Source organism: Grampus griseus (assembly GCF_964374135.1).
Source record: "Grampus griseus genome assembly, chromosome: 20".
NCBI lineage: Eukaryota > Metazoa > Chordata > Mammalia > Artiodactyla > Delphinidae > Grampus > Grampus griseus.
Window position 1 is genome coordinate 22,234,199 of NC_139014.1, and position 19,413 is coordinate 22,253,611.

At 57.1% G+C, this 19,413-nt stretch overlaps 2 protein-coding genes and 1 long non-coding RNA gene across 4 annotated transcripts; 1 reads left to right on the top strand and 2 right to left on the bottom strand.

Moving 5' to 3' along the window:
- Positions 1-171: 171 nt before the first annotated feature.
- On the bottom strand, positions 172-3,817 carry SCRN2 (secernin 2). 2 transcript variants are annotated; one of them, XM_082679182.1, is made up of 8 exons: positions 3,737-3,817; positions 3,180-3,353; positions 2,695-2,876; positions 1,901-2,100; positions 1,241-1,456; positions 979-1,144; positions 706-886; positions 172-475 (listed from the first exon to the last, which is right to left on the bottom strand). In XM_082679182.1, the coding sequence occupies exons 2-8, from the start codon at positions 3,351-3,353 to the stop codon at positions 317-319; spliced, it is 1,278 nt and encodes a 425-aa protein (XP_082535308.1). In that variant the 5' UTR covers positions 3,737-3,817; the 3' UTR covers positions 172-316. The 2 variants fall into 2 exon arrangements, with proteins under 2 accessions (XP_082535308.1, XP_082535307.1); XM_082679181.1 differs by lacking the exon at positions 3,737-3,817 and having other exon boundaries at positions 3,180-3,527.
- Positions 3,700-7,787, top strand: LOC309838175. The gene is made up of 3 exons (XR_014298326.1): positions 3,700-3,792; positions 5,230-5,392; positions 7,632-7,787. It is a non-coding gene; the product is annotated as an uncharacterized lncRNA (long non-coding RNA).
- A 2,518-nt stretch (positions 7,788-10,305) lies between these two features.
- Positions 10,306-11,433, bottom strand: SP6 (Sp6 transcription factor; the record flags this gene model as incomplete). The annotated part of the gene is made up of 1 exon (XM_082679631.1): positions 10,306-11,433. The coding sequence occupies one exon, from the start codon at positions 11,431-11,433 to the stop codon at positions 10,306-10,308; it is 1,128 nt and encodes a 375-aa protein (XP_082535757.1).
- Positions 11,434-19,413: the final 7,980 nt, after the last annotated feature.

The window sequence follows — 19,413 nt, forward strand, 5'->3', positions numbered from 1 at the left end:
ACACGCCTGGCGGCCACCTCCTCTCCCCACAGGGCCTCCCAAGACCTTCACCAAGTCAGAAGAATGCACCGCCCAGCAAGGCACCCAGAGGCCCTGCAGCCACCTCAGGGCTGCCCTTTGCCCTCTCTTGGCTCTCCCACGCCCACTGGCCCTGGACACTGAACGAGGAAATAGAACACATTTATTAAGGCAAAGGCTGACACGGCCACTCAGAACAAGGCGGAGGCAGTGAAGGGGTTGCTCTGTCCCTCTACCCCAGGGGTCCTGTGCCCACTGCAGCCCGCTGCACCCCAGGCCAAGCCGGGAGGAGCCGGGCTCAGGCATATGCCCGGCTCTCCTTCTCCACAAAGGCCTGGAAGAGGCTGCCCAGCTCCTGGGGCGGTGGGGCCCACTCCCTGGCCAGCAGCCCCCGCACAGCCTCCAGGCCTTTCTGCTCCAGGTCCCGCTGCTTCTGCCGGAGCTGCTGCCCACGATCCTGCCCGGGAAAGGTAGCGCTGAGTCCCTGGGACCGGCTTCCCTCCGGAAGGGGGGCGTGGCTGCCATCTCACAGAAGCAGGAGAAAGGACAGAGCACCCAACATTCTCCTGGACAGCTGGCTTTGAAGGGAGAGACTCCTCTCCCCAGCTCTGCAGTCTTTCCTCCACTCCCAGGTCCCCTCACGTTTCCAGAGTCCCAGCTGGGAGTGGGGGATTCCCTGGGGGTTACCTGCTCACTCTCCATCAGCCCCAGGGCCACCTGGTGTCCGCGGTAGAGGGCATGCCGGCGATCCACCTGAGTCTGGAATCGAGGCAGGCTCCGAACAGGGTCCTGTGCTCCAAAAGTGGGCGACAGCACCTGGGGGACCTGGGCCGCTCCCACACCGAAGATGAAAGGTTTGAACACCGACCTGATGGGACAGGGATGGAAGGATTGAGGGCTATCGCACCCTTCCGTCTCCCCTGCCTGGCCCGTTCTCCCCAGCCTTCCCCACACTCTCACCGGGACGGGTCTGGCGTGGCAGTGAGGAAGTGGACGCAGGGCTGTGTGGGGTCCTGGGGCAGCACAGACACCATGCTGGCCGTGGTGCGGAAGCCTCCGGAGTCCATACAGATGCCACTCTCCTTGCTCCTGAGGATGCCCATCATCGCCTCTGCCGTGATGCCCCCTGCCAGGGCAGAAAGGGGCCCTCCGGCCTCAGACTAAGCCCCCTGAAGCTGTGGGAGGGGAGGGAGGCCGGCCCCCACCCCATCCACTCACTGACCTTGCCTTTGCTGCAGCAGCTCCTGCCCGGCCCGGAAGCGGGCCTTGGCAGCCTCCATGCGCACAGGCTGCTGGGTCAGGGAGAAGGTCTGGGCAAAGTCAAAGGCACCTTGCCCATCCCACCAGCCCTGGGCCCGGGCGTGGGGCCGGAGCTCAGGGTGTTCTGCTGAGATGTCCGTGCCGATGCTCAGCTGGTTGGAGATGTTGCGGGCCCCCTCTGCGGAGGAAATGGGGAGTCGCTCGTTTATCGTTAAGCCCCTGTCCTGTGCCAGGGTTTCAGCTAGGTGCTAAGAACACAGTGGTGAAGGGAACAGACAACCCTCGTGGAGGGGGAGACAGACAAACCGATCACAGAAATAACTGTGAGCTTGCAGCTGTGGTGAGCATCAAGAAGAGGAACCTGCTTGCGTTTAAGGGAGAAACCTGGCCACCAGGAAGTCCAGGAAGGCTCCCCAGAGGAAGCGGCAGGGTGGAGCACAAGAGGACTCAACCAAGTGAGGGGGGAGGATAAGTTCCTGAGTGGACTCATTTCCCATCTCCCTGGATGCCCCCACCACCCGAGACATTTGCTCCTGGATCGGGCCTTCCCTGCCCCCAGCACTGTTCCCACCCCAAAAGGGGAACACCTCTGGGAGGCAGGCCCCAGCGCCAGGCCCCTCACCCTGGATCCTCTGCGCAGCCCACAGCCTCCCCGCCGTCTCCAGCACCCATGCCTCAGTCCGGTCGGCCAGCAGGAAGGTGTTGTGGTAGCAGAATGGCACGGGGTCCTCCCGGCAGCTGCCCCCCTGCCCGTAGCGCTCCAGCAAGCCTGTGATCACGTGCAAGGCCTCCTGGGCTGAGCTGCCACGTTCTAAAGCCAGCCTGGCACAAAGAGAGTCCAGGGGACAGAGGGCGATGGGGTATCAGTGGCTGGTGGCAGAGCTTCAGTGGACAGAAGAGGCCCAGAGAGGTTTGGTGACAGGCCCAAGTCACAGAGAAAATCGGCCAACATTGGTTGTATTAAGCACATATAGGCCAGTGGTTTTCAAGCTGTGCTCTAAGGGGTTCATGAAAAGGACTGAAACATATTCTTGGAGAAAGAAATGCCCTGAGCCCTCCAACCTCTTCAATCAGAGCTGCTCCATGTTTAGTGGTTTTACAAATCAAAATTCTCCCTGAGATTTCATTTGAAAAAAATTTCACTTCTATTGAAAAAAATTTTAAACCACTGTCCTATTTCTGGGTCAGCAGAAGCCCAGAGATGGCCACACTTGGGAGCTCCTTACCAGACTGTGGAGATGGGGCCAAGAGAGGGGCGGGGCAGGGACAGCCTCCCTGGAGATGATGACAAAGTGGGCAGAAAGGGGGAGGCGCTTGTGAACCAGGCTTGGGGGCAGGGCAAGGAGGATGGCCTGGGTCAGTACTCAGCCCCAGATTTCTGGTATATTGACGGGATGAGGGAGGCAGGGTCCACACCTGAGTAAATCCATGCCCAGCAGGGCTTCCCCTGTCCCAACTGGCTCCTTGGTCCACACCGCCTCGTTGCCAATGCAGACACCATGCTCATTGGCACCCATCTCAGCCCCCCACAGCCAAGAAGGGCGGCTCAGGATCACAGCATGGGTCTTTGACACCTGTTCCACCTCAATGTAGGTGCACTGGAGATAAGGGAGGAGAAAGGGAGAGTCCACTCAGAAAGGAGGTACCTATAAAGTGGTGGCACTTATGCCCATCACCTTACACAGTCCTTCACGGAAGGTCTTATTATTCCCATCTTACAGATGAGGGAACTGAGGTCGACAGAGGCTAAATAATAGGTTAGGTTCCAGTCGGTAGACTCAAAGCTCATGCTCATTTCACCACATCTGGCAGCTTCCCAGGTCGGGGGAGCAGAGGAGGAAGGTCTTAGAAGAATGCCTAGTTCTGCCACAACTCCCAGCACCCTATAAGGCCTAACCCACCTGGAGCCGGCTCCCAGGGACGTGAGTGCCTGCCGGTACAAACACCACCTCCTGCACCTCTTCCCGGGGCCGGTCAGAGTTCTTGGCAAAGATCACAGCTGGGATGGCCGAGGCCGGGGGCACCGAGACAAAGCAGTCGCAGGAACATGGGGTGTCAGGGCTCCACGATGCCATCTGCGGAGAGGTGGAGATGAGTGTGTCCCTCTCGTGCCACCTCTCCATTATCCTGAGCGGGGCGCAGTCCTAGGGAGCCCTTCTCCCAACACGTGAGACACTCAGGGAAGACACTGCCGTCGGGTTTTGGACGCTCAGCACCGCACGCACACTCGATGCCCGGCGTGCGCGACGGAGACGCCCACTCTCTCGCCAGGCTCCAGACTTGGGAGCCAGCAGACGGGCGCAGACCGCATGCTCCGAGGGCCGTGCTCTCCCAGAAGTCCTGACCCTTCAGGGCAGTCGCGGGAGCGTCTCCCTCGCTGCCCAACCCCTCTCCAAGAATCGCACGCCACTCTTCTGTCTGCCAGTTTCTCGCTTCCCCAATACTGTATGCCCCTCACCCTCTCTCCCTCCAGGATCCGCAGCCTCGTCCCGAGCGCCACTGGCTCCGCTTCGGGTAAGGTCGGTGTCAAGGGGCGGAGGCTCCTAGATGACCTGGAAGGCTTTGGGCCTGGGGGCGGAGTCGGAATCGAGCACCTGCAGTTCCTTGATTTTCCACCAGGGCGCGCGCCAGCACCACTTCTTGGAGCGAGGCGGCCTTCGGAGTCCTGCTGGCTGCCTGCCCTACCCCGGGCGCAGCTTTCAGGCCAGATAAAGGCTGCGACGAATCCGCTAGCTCCTCCAATGGGGCCACGGTCGGGAGAGGGAGCTGGGGGGTGGAAAGGAGCCCACGTGAAAGGGGAGGAAAGAAAAACTTGGCTGATTTGTTAGAGAACGGGGAATGCTAGGGCATCCGGAGATGACGGAAGAACCTCAGCTACTTGTGACCTGGTTTGAATTACAAAGGTACAACGCCAGGCTGGTGCCCCCTCCCCCGCATCCTCTCTCTGTCCTGTCCCTCCTACTCCTCCCCATCTCCCACCTCCCACTCCCCAACCCCTCGGAAATAAGATCTATAAGAGTGGTCACACAGGAATAAAGACGCAGACGTAGAGAATGGACTTGAGGACACGAGGAGGGAGAAGGGTAAGCTGGAACGAAGTGAGAGAGTGGCATGGACATATATACCCTACCAAATGTACAATAGATAGCTAGTGGGAAGCAGCCGCATAGCACAGGGAGATCAGCTCGGTGCTCTGTGTCCACCTAGAGGGGTGGGATAGGGAGGGTGGGAGGGAGACGCAAAGGAGATATGGGGATATATGTATACATATAGCTGATTCACTTTGTTGTACAGCAGCACCTAACACAACATTGTAAAGCAATTATACTCCAATACAGATGCTAAAAAAAAAAAAAAAGAATGATCACAGGTCAGGAGGTGTAGGAATAATTTAATGCATTTTTTAAGGCACATAGGCACAAAATCCATCCGACCTCCAAAAGGCCAATTCTGCCCCGCAGTGCTCAAACTCACTGGAGGTTAGCTTTGAAAGGAAATTTGGAAATTTCTAGCCCAAAGATTTGGAACTGAAACAGCAAAGGAGAAATCCTGGCCAAGGAGGCACATATCCATGTGGAGGTAGACTCCGAGCCCAAATGTTCTGCTTCCCAGGTCATTTTCCTCTGTAAACCATCTCCATAACCAGCATTTAAGCGAATGCATCTCACGCCCTCTTGCTCTACGGAGCCCTCCAGGAAAGGGGGGAGGGGAGACACGGCAGATTATATACTTCTCCCACATCCACCCTGCCAACCAATCAGGGCTGCTGATTGGAGCCCTGGCCACAGCATCCCAGCCTGTGGTCACTCCTGGGATGGCAATGAAGGCTGAGGTCGAGGTTTCCCCAGGAGGCAGGCTGCGGGCAGGTGTGCTGGGTGATGGCCGGGGAAGACCTGCCAGATAAGGCTGTTGGGACATCTGAAATCTGAGATATTTTCTGATTGCCTCTAGATAAACAAGAATGATTCCCAAGAGGGTGCTGTCTCCAGGGAGATGGACTTCACTTTCAGAAAGGAGACTGCCACTTGCACAGAAGGTTGACCTAGAAGCTGGGCTGGAGGCAGAGAAGAGCACTACCCGGAACTGTGCAGACTGGCATCTCATCCTGCTCCTGGTATGATATAGCTCCGCGGGTCTCTTCGGGCAGGTCACTTTACCTGCCAGGGCCTCAGTTCCTCCAGTAGCAAGTGAAGGCATTGGACTAGATCCGTGGTTCTCAGCCATGGTTGGGATGAGGAGGGATTAGTTTTCAACGACGCAACTCCCACTGCACAACACAATATAACACTTTGCTTCTCCAAGTGTCCTGGGATTGCCAGCAACAGCGTTATCTGGGAGCTTGTTAAAAATGCAGAATCTCAGGCCCCACCTCAATCCTACTGAATAGGAATCTGCATGTTAACAAGACCCCCAGGTGTAAAGTTTGAGAAGTGCTGCTCTACTGCACCCCCAAGGGACATAATTCGGTGGGATGTTGGGGAGTGAAGTGGAACATCTGGAAAAACTCCATGGGTGACTCTGATATGCCCTCTACCGGGTGGAAGCAACTGGACTATTTGGCGCCTGAGATTCTTTTCAAACCTACACTGCTCAGGTGCTGAGCAGCCAGACTCGCAAGGATTAATGGGAGGTGAAGGCTGCTTCTGGTGTGACGTATGGGGTGGGGGTCGGGAGGTTGCCATTGGACGTCATTCCAGAAGCAAACGTCAAGACTGTGTGGTGATAAACGTGAGTCCCCGAGGTGGCTGACCTGAAAGCCGGTTCACATCCTGAACTTCCCCAGCTGCCCGCTGGGGGGCAGGACCGGGCAGGACAGCACAGTCCCAGGCTGCAGTCCCCAGGCTGCAGGTTCCTCGGTCACTTTCCCATTCCTGACTTCACTCACCCACCCTAGAGGGATTCTATTCCCACTTCCCAGGAGAGGAGAGGGTGACTCAGAGACGTTGCCCAGAGGGCCAGCCCAGGTGTTTTGACTTCCCAAACTCCCTCTCAGCCCCTCCAGGACTGTCCTGCCAGGGGTGCCAGAACTGAGGGGTTGGAGGTGGCCTGGTGGAGGGGGGGGGGGTTGTGGCTGCAGCCAGGCAGCATTGCCGTCAGAGCGAGCAAGTGAGCGTCAGGGCCCCACCAAAGGCCCCCGATAAGAACGCAGGTCAGGGCTTCCCCGGTGGCGCAGTGGTTGAGAGTCCGCCTGCCGATGCAGAGGACGCGGGTTCGTGCCCCGATCCGGGAAGATCCCACATGCCGCGGAGTGGCTGGACCCGTGAGCCATGGCCGCTGAGCCTGCGCGTCCGGAGCCTGTGCTCCGCAACGGGAGAGGCCACAGCAGTGGGAGGCAGAAGGATCTGCGAGGGGAGGAGGGGCAGTCCCAGCCCTGCCCAGACAGGCCCAGCCGGCCCCACAGCTGCCCTCCTGTCCCTGGGGGCAGCAATGGGGGAGAGCAGGAGAGGACTCGCCAGGCTCCTGGGGTCTAAGTCCCCCAGAACCAGGAAGACAAAAGCGGAGCCCCAGGGAGTGGGGTGGGCCTGAGGTCCCCGTAACACGCCTGTCCCTCCTCCACCCAGGCAGACAGAAACAAACATTTGGCCCCCTCAAGTGGTCTGCTTTCCTCTGTAACCCCTAAACCATTCTGATGCCCCCATTTAAGAAACTTTGTGACCCCACACTCTCCCAAACAAGTGGTGGAATGGGCCAGCCTGGGTACCATATTTGGCTCTGAGAAATTGGGTTAGGGTTAGAGTGGGGGGAAACAGGAATCCCACTGGGGTAGATGATAATTTTGGCCAAGATGTAGGATGGAAAGGTGAAGGAACGTAATACCCTACTCTGCCCCCTTGGCGCCAAAAACTGACCCTGTCAACTTTCCTAGGTTCGGGGCTCTGGAGCCATGAGGCGTTTACTCATCTGACGTGTGTTAGGCACCAACTGCGCACCAGGCGTTTGAGCAGCCTGGGAAAGTGTGCATATCCGGGGGTTCCCGATGGGTCCAGTGAGGAAATTCTGTGCACACCGTGGTTGCATAACTGTGGCAGGTCTCTAGCTGGGAGTTGCGCTAGGAACCTTTCCCTCATGCTTTTCAGCTGGGTGGGAGCCCATCAGATATCTTGGCTGCCTTTCATCACCTTGTCCCTGATAGGGATCATCCTGGGTGAAGAAATCGCTGTCAGTCACCCCCACCTCTCTCAGAGCCAGAAGGCCTGATTGACAGGCACACACCCACGGGGGTGGGGTGAGGGGGCCAAGGGGCTGGCCATCTGTGGGAAGGCAGGGAACTGGCCTTCTTGGCAGGGGAGGCGAAAGAGGGGGCTTCCATGTGGAAGAGGAAGGAAATATCTAGAACCTTTTCATCTCCACAGGAGAAGACCAGGGAGGGACAGTCAGCCCAGCTACCAACCCCGAGGGAGCGCCACCCTCCTTCTGCATCAACAACCTCCGGGCAGGATCAGACCCTTCAATCAGCTCAGCTCTGCCCCCAAACAAAGGGAGGTGAGGCTGCCCAGGGCTGCAGGATCAAAGAGAAGTGTCCACCCCACCCTGCAGCCAGCCTGGTCCTTGCTGCTGAGACACCATGAGTCAAAAAGGAAACCAGAGCTGGAAGACAAATGAAGCAGTGATGTGTTTGATGACTTTATTGCGGCATAAAAAACACAGGCTGTTTCTTCCTCCTCCTCCCCCCCAAAATGGGTTCACAGCACTTAAAGAAAAAAAAAATCCTACATTTCTCCTCTAGGGGGCTGCCTAGAAGGGGGCAGACAGCCAAGCAACCTAGATCTATAAAAGAGGGGAGCAGAAGAAAACCTATCCAAAGCCCTCACCAGCACACCTTAGAGCTCGGGGCCTCCATGGGGGGAATATCCGTGCTGTCCTCTCCCCAACGCACATTTGGGAGTTCCCCTGAGGATGGTCACTGGGAAAGGCTGTCCTAGTAGCAAAGGGAGAGGTGGCTGGTTCCTCAGCTGGAGGAAAACGGCATCTCACACCCACAGTGCCCTCCCTCTCTCCCCCTCATCCACCTGGCTAGGCAACTTGCAGGCACTGCCAACTCTCTTCTGCCCCCAGCCCTCTCAGCAAGGAAAGGGACCTCTGGTCGGATTAGCAGGAGGTAGGGGAAGAGGGAGCATAAAGAAAGGACATTACTTCTTAACCTACCCCAGGCCCATGGGTCCTTCAGGGAGAGTCACCCCATCCCTCTTAAGAAGGGCTCTCTTCTACACAAACATATTCCCACCCAGATCCCAGCCCCACTTCCCAATAGCACCCAATCCTTGGACTGATATCCCCAAGGAAGGAAGAGATGCTGTGGGCCTAGGCTCCAGGACCTCGGCTGGGGTGAACAAGATGGGGTCTCCCTGGCTGGAGACCCCAGGCTCAGTAGAGAAACACACACACACACAGAAACACACACATACACAGGTACACAAAACATGAACACACATGTCCTAATATTAAATAAAATACCCTTTGCTTATAACTTAAAAAATCAATACACAACTAATCCTTGCACAGGGCTCTGGGTGGAGAAAGAAAGGCAGGGAAACGGGAGGTCGGGGGGAATCTTAAGGCCTCTACTTGGAGCCTGGGAAAGCCCACTAGTTCCAGGCTCCTGTGGCCTGTCAGTCCCTGCCCCCATCAGCTTTTTTCCTTTTGCCTGGCTCAGCCTCTTCTGGCTTCCCCCCCTCCCCACGTTCCCCACTCCAGGATTACCAACAGGATGTATTTCTAGCATCTAAAGAAGGGAACAGGGACAGCTTCCTGGACATCACCTCAGAAGGCAGGCCCCTTCCAGTGACAGGACAACTTCCTCCTATGGAAGGGGAGCCCCACAAGAGATGAGATGGGGAGGAGCCTCCTAACACACTCTACAGGAGGGGCAAGGCTTTTAGGCAGCACGAAAGGGGAGCGTCGAGCTAAAGAAAGAGTGGGGCTTAGCTTCTCTGCAAGCAGATGGCCAGGCAGGGACAGAGTCCTCCGCTCTGAGCAGGAACCGCTGGAGGTCCCTCTGCTGGGACACCCCCACCTACCCTCACCCAACCGAGGTAACCCTCTTCCTTCCAACCCTAAGGGGAGGGCAAATGCCAGGCACCAAGGGTGAGGAACTACGTCAATTCTGAAGCAAGGGCTCTTGGCTGTCTTGAAGGCCTGCCTGGGGTGACAGATGAGAGTGGACTACTGAACTTTACTTTTATAAAGACCAAGAGTTAAGGACTGAATCAGAGTTAGAGAGGGAAGGGCTTAGTTCCACTCCCTGACCAAATCCCTTTCTCTCATTTTAGAGGAGACTTCCTTGCTCAACCTCCACATCTAGCTCCCTCCTCCACCCCACAGTTCTGGCTGGAAGCTGTCGCCCATTCTGGCCCTCTTCCCTTCTTCCCTCGTGGCTCCATCAGGCCGGGTCTGGAAGGCTTAATAAGGAGGCACATCAGAGACATTATTTCTGCGATGACAATCCTCCCAGCCAGATAGAAACTCCTCCCTTAGGGGGACCCCCAGCCTCTGCTACCCCATCTCAGCTCTCCCTCCGGAAACCCCGGGGTAAAGCACTCTAAGGGGGATGAAAGGGACCCGGGCTGCAGCGCGGCTCCAGTGGCCCTTTTATGTCCGGGTTCCCAGGCGCTAACGACGTGTCCAGACAGCTACCCGGAGCGCCCGGGGCGGCCCCACTCCTCTCTGCTCCGGGGACGCGCCGTATCCTCCAACCTATCCCCTCGGCCCTCCAGCCACCGTAGGGGTAGTCCGCCCCAACCCCCCAGCCCAGGGGCGTGAGTGAAAGAGCGAGGAAGGGGAGAACCGATGGGCATGCGCAGCTCCTCCCTGCCCAGTCAAACGCGTCCGTCCTGTCCAGCCCCAGAGACTATGAAATCCCTAGCGACCCGGCTCCCTGACCCCCGCACCACTTTCCCTCCCTCTCAATAAATAACCACCTTCTCTTACTCAAGCCACCCCCACAAGGGCATCAGGCCAGAGGGCTCTCTTCTGATGGCCCCAGGGGAGACCAACGGGGAGGCGGGACGGGGAGGCGGGACGAGGAGCTCAGTTGGAGGGAGCCGCACTGCCCTCGGCCTCGCGCTTGCCTTTGCCCCCGCAGGGCTCCGCTCCGCCGGCCTTGCCCTCTCCCGCCGCCGCCCCGGCAGCCTCCTCTTTGGCGCCCTCGTGGGTTTTCATGTGTTTGGCCAGGTGGTCGCTGCGCATGAAGACTCGGCTGCAGACTGCACAGGGGAACTTCTTGGTGCCGGTGTGGGTCTGGAGGTGGCGCTGCAGCTCGTCGGAGCGCGTGAAGCGCTTGCCGCAGAAGAGCCAGTTGCACACGAAGGGGCGGTCGCCGCTGTGCCAGCGCAGGTGTGCCTTCAGGTGCGATGTCTTGGCGTAGGCTTTCCCACAGCCTGGGATGTGGCAATTGTGCAAATGCTTCTTCTTGCCCCCATCGGGCCCGCACGGAGCCCCCAGTCGCTCCGCCTCCAGGCAGTTGGGGCAGCGGCACACGGTCTGGCCTGAGCTGCGGGGTACTGACCGCCGGGAGCCTTTGGGCCGGGCCGCCCCATCCAGACTGGTATCCAGCCCCTGGGATTCCGGGGCGGCTGCTTCCAAGGCCTTCGCCCCGTCGGGAGGCCCGAGGAGGTGCTGCCCTCTGGCGGCTGGGAGGAGATGGTGCGGGTGTGGGTGGGGCGGCTGGGCACAAAGCTGGTGGTCTCCGACGTAGCCCCCCAAGCCAGCCTGAAGCGCCCCGGGGTGGCCAGGTGAGGTCAGCGTGCCCTGAGTGTGAGGGAGGTCCATCCAGCTGGTACCCGGATGAAGGTCCCACCACGAGCCATCCTCGGTGCCTGGGTGTGTCGGCCGGAACCACGATTCATAATGGTGTGACATGTCCGGCTGCAGGAGCTTGGAAAAGGGTCCCGGGGCCAAGGGACTGTCGCTTTCCAGGTCCTCGCAGGTTACCCGAGAGGAGGCCCCCGGCAGCTCATAGCCCTGTGAGAAGTCCACCTCTGGGCCCAGCGGGAGGCTCTGCAGCTCTCCAGGCTGCAGCGGGGAGGGGTAGTCCCCAGCCTCCGGGCTCGTGTGGCCCTGGTATGTTTGGAGAGGCTGCAGGTCGAGGCGCGGCGGGGAGGCGGGAGGCGCGTCCGAGTGCTGGCTGCCCAGAGAGCCACAGACGGCGGTTAGCATTGCCGGGATCCGGGGTGGGGTGGGGGACAGGGATGGTCAAGGGCACCTCAGGTGGGACCTAAAGGAGGAAAAGATGAGGTAAAGTGAGGAAAGTAACTGTCTCATTTCCCGTCCTAGCCCAGTTCCCTTCCCTGTCAAATGCTTCTTTCCCATCCCCAGGTGAAAAAGAGGAAGGCCTGTCTGGGTGGGGACTAAAGATCGGTTAAGAGAACTTGGGAGTGCTAGGAAGGGTTGAGGGTGTGAGGTGCAGAGGACGATGGACGTCTACCTTCCGCTAGGTGATCCCTCCTATAGGACCCAGCTCATCCTGGAAGTTGGGCTGGTCCCAGGCAAGTAGGTCAGTCAGATACAACTAGAGTACAGTGCTGGAACCACTGTAGCTGCCCAGCCCAGTGGGAGGGGCAGTGGCATTGCCCCATAACCCCTGCCCCCATGCCCGCCCACCCACAGATCTGCTGCCAGCCCAAATGGAGAATCTAGGCCCATCTCAGCTTCCCCAGTTTAACTCAGGACGCAGCTGGGGAGAGGGAGGTGGTCTAACCCAAAGCTTAAAGTGACCTGACTTCCCGAAGCCCAAAGCAGGTTCTGAGGTTTTGGAAAAAGAGCTCTCCTTCCATCCCTGAGGCCTGCTCAGTGAAGAAAAGCATGTCACTGCTCTACACCACTCACCCCAGCTCCCTGCCTGGCTGGGTTGCCTCAGCCCCACCAAACCCACTCCCATGCCCCTTTCCCTCTGGCAGGGACTTCACCTCCCTGGGGTGCAACTGCAGTGTCAGTTTCCAGAAGACTTCTCCCTGCCAGAGAAACTAAGCCCCCCTCCCTGTCCTGACCTACACCAGTGCCCAGCCAGCTTTCTGGCTGCTACCCCTGCCCTCCTCCAATCTAGGGGAGACCAGATGTGAAGCTCGGAGGGGTCGGCTGGAGAAGAGCTTACCAGCACGCTCGGGAAGATAAAATTGCCACCCCTTAAGGGATTCGGGGACAGAGTGGGGGGAGCAACAGGAAAAGCCGGAATCACACAGAAATTAAGAGGAAGAATTTACCCAAAGAGATTATATAGGGCATGCATTCTAGGCCTGGATCATTTTTAGGAGCTCTCCAGATGATTCTAACATGAAGCCAAGTGTTGAGAACTACTGCTCCAGGCCAGTCCTCTTATTTCAGAGAAGAGAAAACTGAGGCCATATTTGGAGAAGTCACTTGAAAAAAAATGTATTCATTCAGTCAGTAAATATGTACTGTATATACCTCTGTGAACCAGAGGTATATACGGTATATTCCTGGTCTGTTTCTCTTTCCCTAAACCACTGGGAACCTAAAGAACCCCCCACCCCTCTCTGGACCACATACCTGTCGCTTGAAGTTCCCCCTCGTCTCACCACCTCTCCCTAAGGTCTGGAGCCCTGCTATGATGCCTGGAGTATGTGGGTTTGGGTGCCTGAGCCTTCTCTGATGATGGGGGAGGAGACGCAGTGGTTTAGGGCAGGGACTTTTCCTTCCTAAATCAGGATTCAGATGACCCTACCACCTTCTGCTTCTGGGACCAGGGAGGTCGCCCTGGTGGTCTGGGAGAGGGAGGGAGAAGGGGATTGGGGCGCCTACTCAGGCTCCTGCTGCCTCACCACAAGAAAGGAACAGGGTGAAGCGGCAGGAATGGAGCCTCAGGCCCAGGCGGGGCAGCCCAGCAGGGGCTGGGCGGGAGCAGTGAGGCCTGGGACCCTAATAGCTTTTGGCGCCTGGGAACGGCCCCAGGGGTTGGGGGCGGGGTGGGGGGGGGGGGCTAACGATCCAGGCTCCAGAGTGGCCTCTCCCGCCACAGGGTCGGGGAGCCCAATCCTGGGATGCACTAGGCTGCTACCGAGATCTCGGGAAGGGAGACAGCCGGGCGCGTACCCCTGCTTGCCTCTCCCCAAGGCGGGAAGGCTGGTAGAGACACCCTCCTTCCCCCTTCCGCCGGCTGCCTCTCCCATCACCGGTGCTCAGGTGGTCAGGACTTCCGTACTCCCGGTCCTCAAGGTTCCAACCCTCCAGTTGTCCCAGTCGCTCCAGTTTCCCCAGTCTCCAGCCTCGCCCGTCCGCCCCGTTTTCACTCCTCCGGGGCTCTAAACCCCTCGGATTCTTTAAGACCACCTCCCCCGAGGCCGGAGGAGGCTGTGGCGCGTTCCGGGCGCGTCTTTCCGAGACGATCCCCGATGCGCGCACCCCTCGCCGCCCTGACCCGGGTTCCTACCTCGAGGCTGCGCTCGGGCGCCTGGCACGGCAGGCTGGCGCCCTCCCGACGGGCGCTTCTGGGCCTCGCGCGCCGGCGGGCTCTCCAGCGGCGAGGGGCAGGAGCCGAGGGCGAAAGGGGGCCGCGACAAGACCCGGCGGCTGGCGGCGGAGGAGGGGCGGAGAGAGGCGGCGGGAGGGCGGAGGGCGGGCGGGAGCCGGCGAGCGAGCGAGCGAGCGAGGACAGCTCCGCCCGTGACTCACCGCTCTCTCTGCCTTCATCCTCGGCCCTGCGCTCCTTTTTCCCGAATTCGCGGCCCCGCCCACCTCACCTGTGGCCGCCTTTAACCCTTGCGGGCTCTGCCGGACCAGAGGCCGAGCCGGGCCGGGCCAGCGGGGAGGGGGCGGGCGGAGGGAATCGCTATCTAGGTGGCACCCTGCCCCCTCCCTCCCTCCTCCCTGGCCCCTGCACTGCTGGGGCGAGGGGCCTGGGCGGAGTGTTTCCCAGGTTCTGGGGCCCGCCCCATCGAGTGGAAAACTGCCCTCGAGCTGTCTCGGTTTGGCGGGCACCCAGGACTCTGACCCTGCGGGAATGGAGGAGGAGGCGGGTCCTGGGGGTGATACCGCGTCAACCTAGGGCGCCGTTTGCCTCCACGGCCCTCCACCCACCCGCCCCAGTCGGGCAGCGCTGCCCCAGAACTGAGAGGATAGAAGGAAACAGGATTGAGCGCCAAGGATGTGTCCGGTCTACACCCAGACCTGGGCCGTGAGAAGCTGGTCTTGGCCGCTGCCCTCCTTCACCATTCCTCCCGCCGCTTCTTTGCACCACCAGCACCTTCCCCGGTCCTTTCTCTCTCTCTTGCTGCCCGGCTCTCTTTCTCCGGCCACTCACCTTTTTTAGAGTAACCTCCTCCTCTCCTCTTCCCATCCATCTGGCCCCTCTCTATCTGCGCCTCAGCCCTCACTCTCCATCTACCCTTGGGCAGCAACCCCAGCGCCTCCCAGGTCCGCCTCTCCAATACACCCGAGCTCCCTTCGGTCCCAGAGGTGCTCAGCCTGCGCCCAGCCACCCTCGCCCCCGGCTCTGAAAGATGGGGCAGGAGCCGGGATAGCTCTGGGAAAGGACACTTCTGCAAACATTTGCGCGACCTCTTGCCACCATTCCTTCCCTATTCTCATCTGAATGTCTAAACCCAAGGTTCATAATTTTGGGGAAGGGTCTTGGATTCCTTTGAGAAAAGCAAATGCACGTACACAGTGCAACCGTCTGCAACACAGTGCGGAATTTCAGGGCGTTTGCGACGCCCACCTAAAAACTTCTCTCAAGATCAGAGTTGGTTGAAATATCCAGCGCGGTGGGTAGGGGTGTTCCCCTCTCCTTCCCCGCCAGGAATGGCCTGTGCGACCGGGTACGAAACTCCCTTCCCGGTGGATGCCTCCCCGAACCGGCCGCTTTGACCTCCTGAAGTGACTCTTGTTGCAGGGGGCACTCTGATCAACTTCCTAATTTTTTTCGCTGCCTCGGTTGGCTTTCCCTACGGACTCTGCCATCTGCTTTTTTAATTTCGTTTTTGTCTTTACAGTCTATTTCGTACAGCCCGAGCAGAACTTAGGCTGATTCGTTTCCGCGGGTACAGCCCCGATTCCACCACCGTTGGTTTACCTGTCCTGAATACAAAGTGCGACTATTAAACGGCTAAACTCATCCACAAGCCACTTGAAAATCGATCTTTTTGTGTATGGTTCCCCCCACCAAACATACACATTCTCGTATCCAGAATCAGGGTCTGATTCATTTGTGCAAATCCCTCTTTTGTAAGACTCAGTTTCCTCATCTGGACAACCTGAGTACAAGTTGGGAGGGTTTCCTGGGGCTTAAAGGAATTGATGTTCTTAAAACACTTAGCCTGTGGGGCCCCTGGTAAGCTCAGAGTAAAGGGAAGATATCGTTGGTAGCGTTATAATTATTAAATAAGTCGGTTCCCAGCAAATGTTTGTTGGATAAATGTATAGTCACAAAGATCTTTGGGCTAGAAGTTGACAGACCAACATTCTAGCTCCAGCCCTGCATTTGCTAAGCTGAGCTGGCAGATGAGGTTGCTCTGAGCCTCAGTTTCCTCATGGGTGAAATGCGGTTAGAGCAGCCGCCCTGCGGGGTAGAGGACAGGCACTTGGGAAGACACGAGGTGCCTCCCAGATGTCAGGGATTGTACTTTCAGATCAGTCAGATTTCATTCCCGACTCTTGGGCCCCTGAGATGTAGATTCTCAAGAAGCGCTCTGGGTCTTTGTGGCCACGGCTGAATCCACAGCCCTCTCTGTCCATACGGTTTTATCTCCGTGCGCTCAGCCTGCAAATCTTGACTTAGTTGGTTTTGCACCTCAGTTCCCAGCCATGTCCGGAATAGAGTTACGGACTCACATTGCAGAGCCTGCTACTCGAATTCCTGGGTTAAGTCTGATTCGACCCCTAAGCATTCTCTTCCTCCTCCTCCCCCCTGCAGCCCGCTGGCCTCTGGCTGTTCCCCAAAGCTGCAGCTCTTAAGGTGCTAACACCTGAGCAAGGATCTGACTCTCAATGGGAAACCTGAGCCCCCTCTCCCATTTATTTATAGGCACCAGATTGTCTTGTCTTCCTAGCTCCTTCCATCTTTTCCCGGAAAGAAGATGGAAAGGGATCCAGCCCCTGGACAGTAGACATCCCACTCCACTTTCACCCCACCTGGTCCTGACTCGCAGCCAGCCGGGTTTCCCAGAAGCAAAGACCCTCCATCTGCCTGGCACTCATCAGCATTAAATTCAACCGCAATGCAGTTGTCTCAGAAAACTCAGCTGCTCTGACGTCCTGCACTGCCTGGGTTTCTGCCTCTGACTCAGGGCACTTTCTTTTCTTCCAGATACCCCTCTGCTTTTGTTCCTTTGATTCCAGCCCTTTCCAGTTCCCACTTTCTAGATGTTTCCTTACTTAATGGTGCTCATGATCTGTTGACATGACTGCCAAGATCACCACTGCCCACTGCCATGTTCTCATCTCACCTCAAAGTTGAACCATGCAGCCCACTGAGATCTGCCCAGGACTTGGGCCATTTCTACTCCTTTCCCTCATTCCACTAAAGGGGTAAACGGACAGATTTTGCCACAAGTGTCTGTCTCCCATTCTTGCTGCCCCTCTGCTTCTCATGCCTCATTTTAGTCAGCAATCCACTTTGTACCTGGAGCAGCCTCATTGGTCTCCATGCTTATAGTAACCAGCATTTATTTATTGGGCACCTACTACGTTCCAGGTGCTTCACACAAATATCTCTAATTTTCATGAGCATGGAGCAAAGTAGTTGTTATTATGCCCCCATTGTACAGATGAGGAAGCCGAGGATTAAAGAAGTTAAATGACCTGCCCAAGATTACAGAGCTGTTAAGAGACAGAAAGAAACTAAGTCCAGATCTGTTAGGCTCTAAAGCACACGTTCTGCCTGCTGTTCCATCCGGCCTCACTATGGCAGCAGTGATGGCCCCGGCAGTCCGGCTCCCCTATATCCTGAAGGTGGAGAGGACGACATTTTTAAACTATTCCCCAGATCAAAGCCATCAGGATCCTGTTACTAAGATAGGACAAACTGGTCCCATCTTGGATTGGATTGCTGTGGTCTCTTCCAAACCTCAACTGTCTCTCCATGGAGATTGGACTATAAGAATATAGATATCTGCATTCTTATAGTGCAGAACACTATAAACTGTTCTGCCCATAAAAATTGTCCAGTGCAAACCCTCATTTTGCTAGTAGGGGAAATTAAACCCCAGAACAAGGAGGCAAGTAGCTCAAAGTCACACAAGTTAGAAGCAGAGCAGGGACCAGAACCCCAGTCTCCTGATTCCTGGTCTCCTAGTTGCTCACCCTTCTCTTCTCCCATCCCCCGCTTCCAGGCTGCACTCAGCCAGCTGCGAGCTGGTGATCACAGACACTGACACCTTCCTCATATCCCCTCCTCTCCCCCACACTCTTCAAGCCTCCTGGGAAGCTGGACAAGGTCCAGAGCTGGAGCCAAATGGTTTTCTTTCGTTCATCCTTTATTCACTGAACTAACACTTACTGAGGGTCTACCCAGGGCCAAGCACTACCCTGAGTACCAATTCTATTATAAACCCAAACGTCCCTATAGCATCGCAACCACTCTTGGTCTGAAAGATGAGCCCAGCTGAGGCTAGTGCATTTATGTGTGTGTGTGTGTGTGTGTGTGTGTGTGTGTGTGTATCTACAGATGTGTGTGTACCCACCATGCCTGTGTGTAACCACCACACCAGTGTGTACCTACCCACCAGTGTGTACCTTTGGGGCTTGAATGTGGGGTGTCTGTCCTCTCTCCTCCATCATAAAGGGTGTTACCCACAGGCCATGCACAGCGGTTTCTCCCTTATGACTTCTGCAGATATGCTCTCATGCATGAACTTCCATGTGGTGAGTGTGTGCCCTGTATGTCTGTTATATTAGCCCATCTTTTTCCTCAGAATGAAGTCCCCAGTCATCTATAACCGGTGAAAGTGGTGAATCACCACTCTACTTCTCCCTCAGATCTCAGCCCAGTCCAGAGACCTCAAGGAACCCTCTTTCGTTCTCCATGCATCCACTATCTCCCTCTTACGTCCCCCTCCCCAATACAGAGAGAATCAAGCCTTTTAACCCCTTCTCAATGATCCCCACTTTAGAGTGAAGACCTGATCCTCTTGTCCCCTGAACTGGACAGGGAACAGCCCCTCTTACCAGTCCATGGAGCCCAGAGTTGGCAGCGGCAGTGAGGGGCAAGTGGGGGTGATGGAAGAGCCAAGCTTTATAAAGGAGGCAACAGTCAGAGCCAGAGTGGGAGGTGAGAGACTTGGGCAGGGATGCTGCCAAGTCCTCATGGCCTCGGAAGCTTCTAGGATAATCCAGGAAACAGTGGCCCCCGGCTCTCCTGGGGGAGTGGTGGGGCTGAGATCTGAGTCTCTGAGGTCTGCCAGGAAAGGAGGATTTCAGCTGGAAGAGGCAGCTGAGGGTGGGGGTGGGGATCGGGGTGGGGAGGAGCAGGACATCCTTCCCTCCCCAGAGGTTGGCCAGGTGGTGGGAGAGGGACAAAAGTGTTTCTTTCAGGATGGAGGAAATGAGAGCATCGCCAGGGGAGAGAGCTGGGATGGCTGGAACTCTCCAAATTCCAACCCCCTCCTTTTGTTTCCTCCATGGACATGGTGGGAGAGAAAGAAGTACCACTTTTAAGACCTGACACACACACACACACACACACACACACACACACACTCTCCCCTTCACATGGTCCCTCCTGCAGAGCTCCCCAGCAGTCTTTCTGGCTACTCTGGCAGCTGAAGCGGGTCTCTCCTCCTCTGCTGGAGCCCTGTCCCTCCTCCCTTTCCTTTGTCTCCTTTTCAGTTACTTCTCAACTTGGAACCACCAGGAGGGTCCAATAGAATTCACATTTTGGATCTGGGATCTCTCATTGTCAAATAGGGAGGGAAGACCCTCTCCCTGGCTTAGGGTAGCATGGTGCACTTGGAATGGACAAGAGTTCACCTAGAACCAGAGGCAGAGCCCAGCCAAGAACTTTCATGGATAATTCAGGAATCCCAGAACTCCAAGAGAGTGAAGAGGCTGGGAACATGGCTTGGAAAGGGAGAAGGGGCCTGGAGGTGAATTTAGGTGGACCCCCATCGTCCCTAACGAGTTACGTGAACTGAATTTTAGGCTAATAGGAGCATGTCCTGGAGCAGAGAGGGACAGAAGACCAGG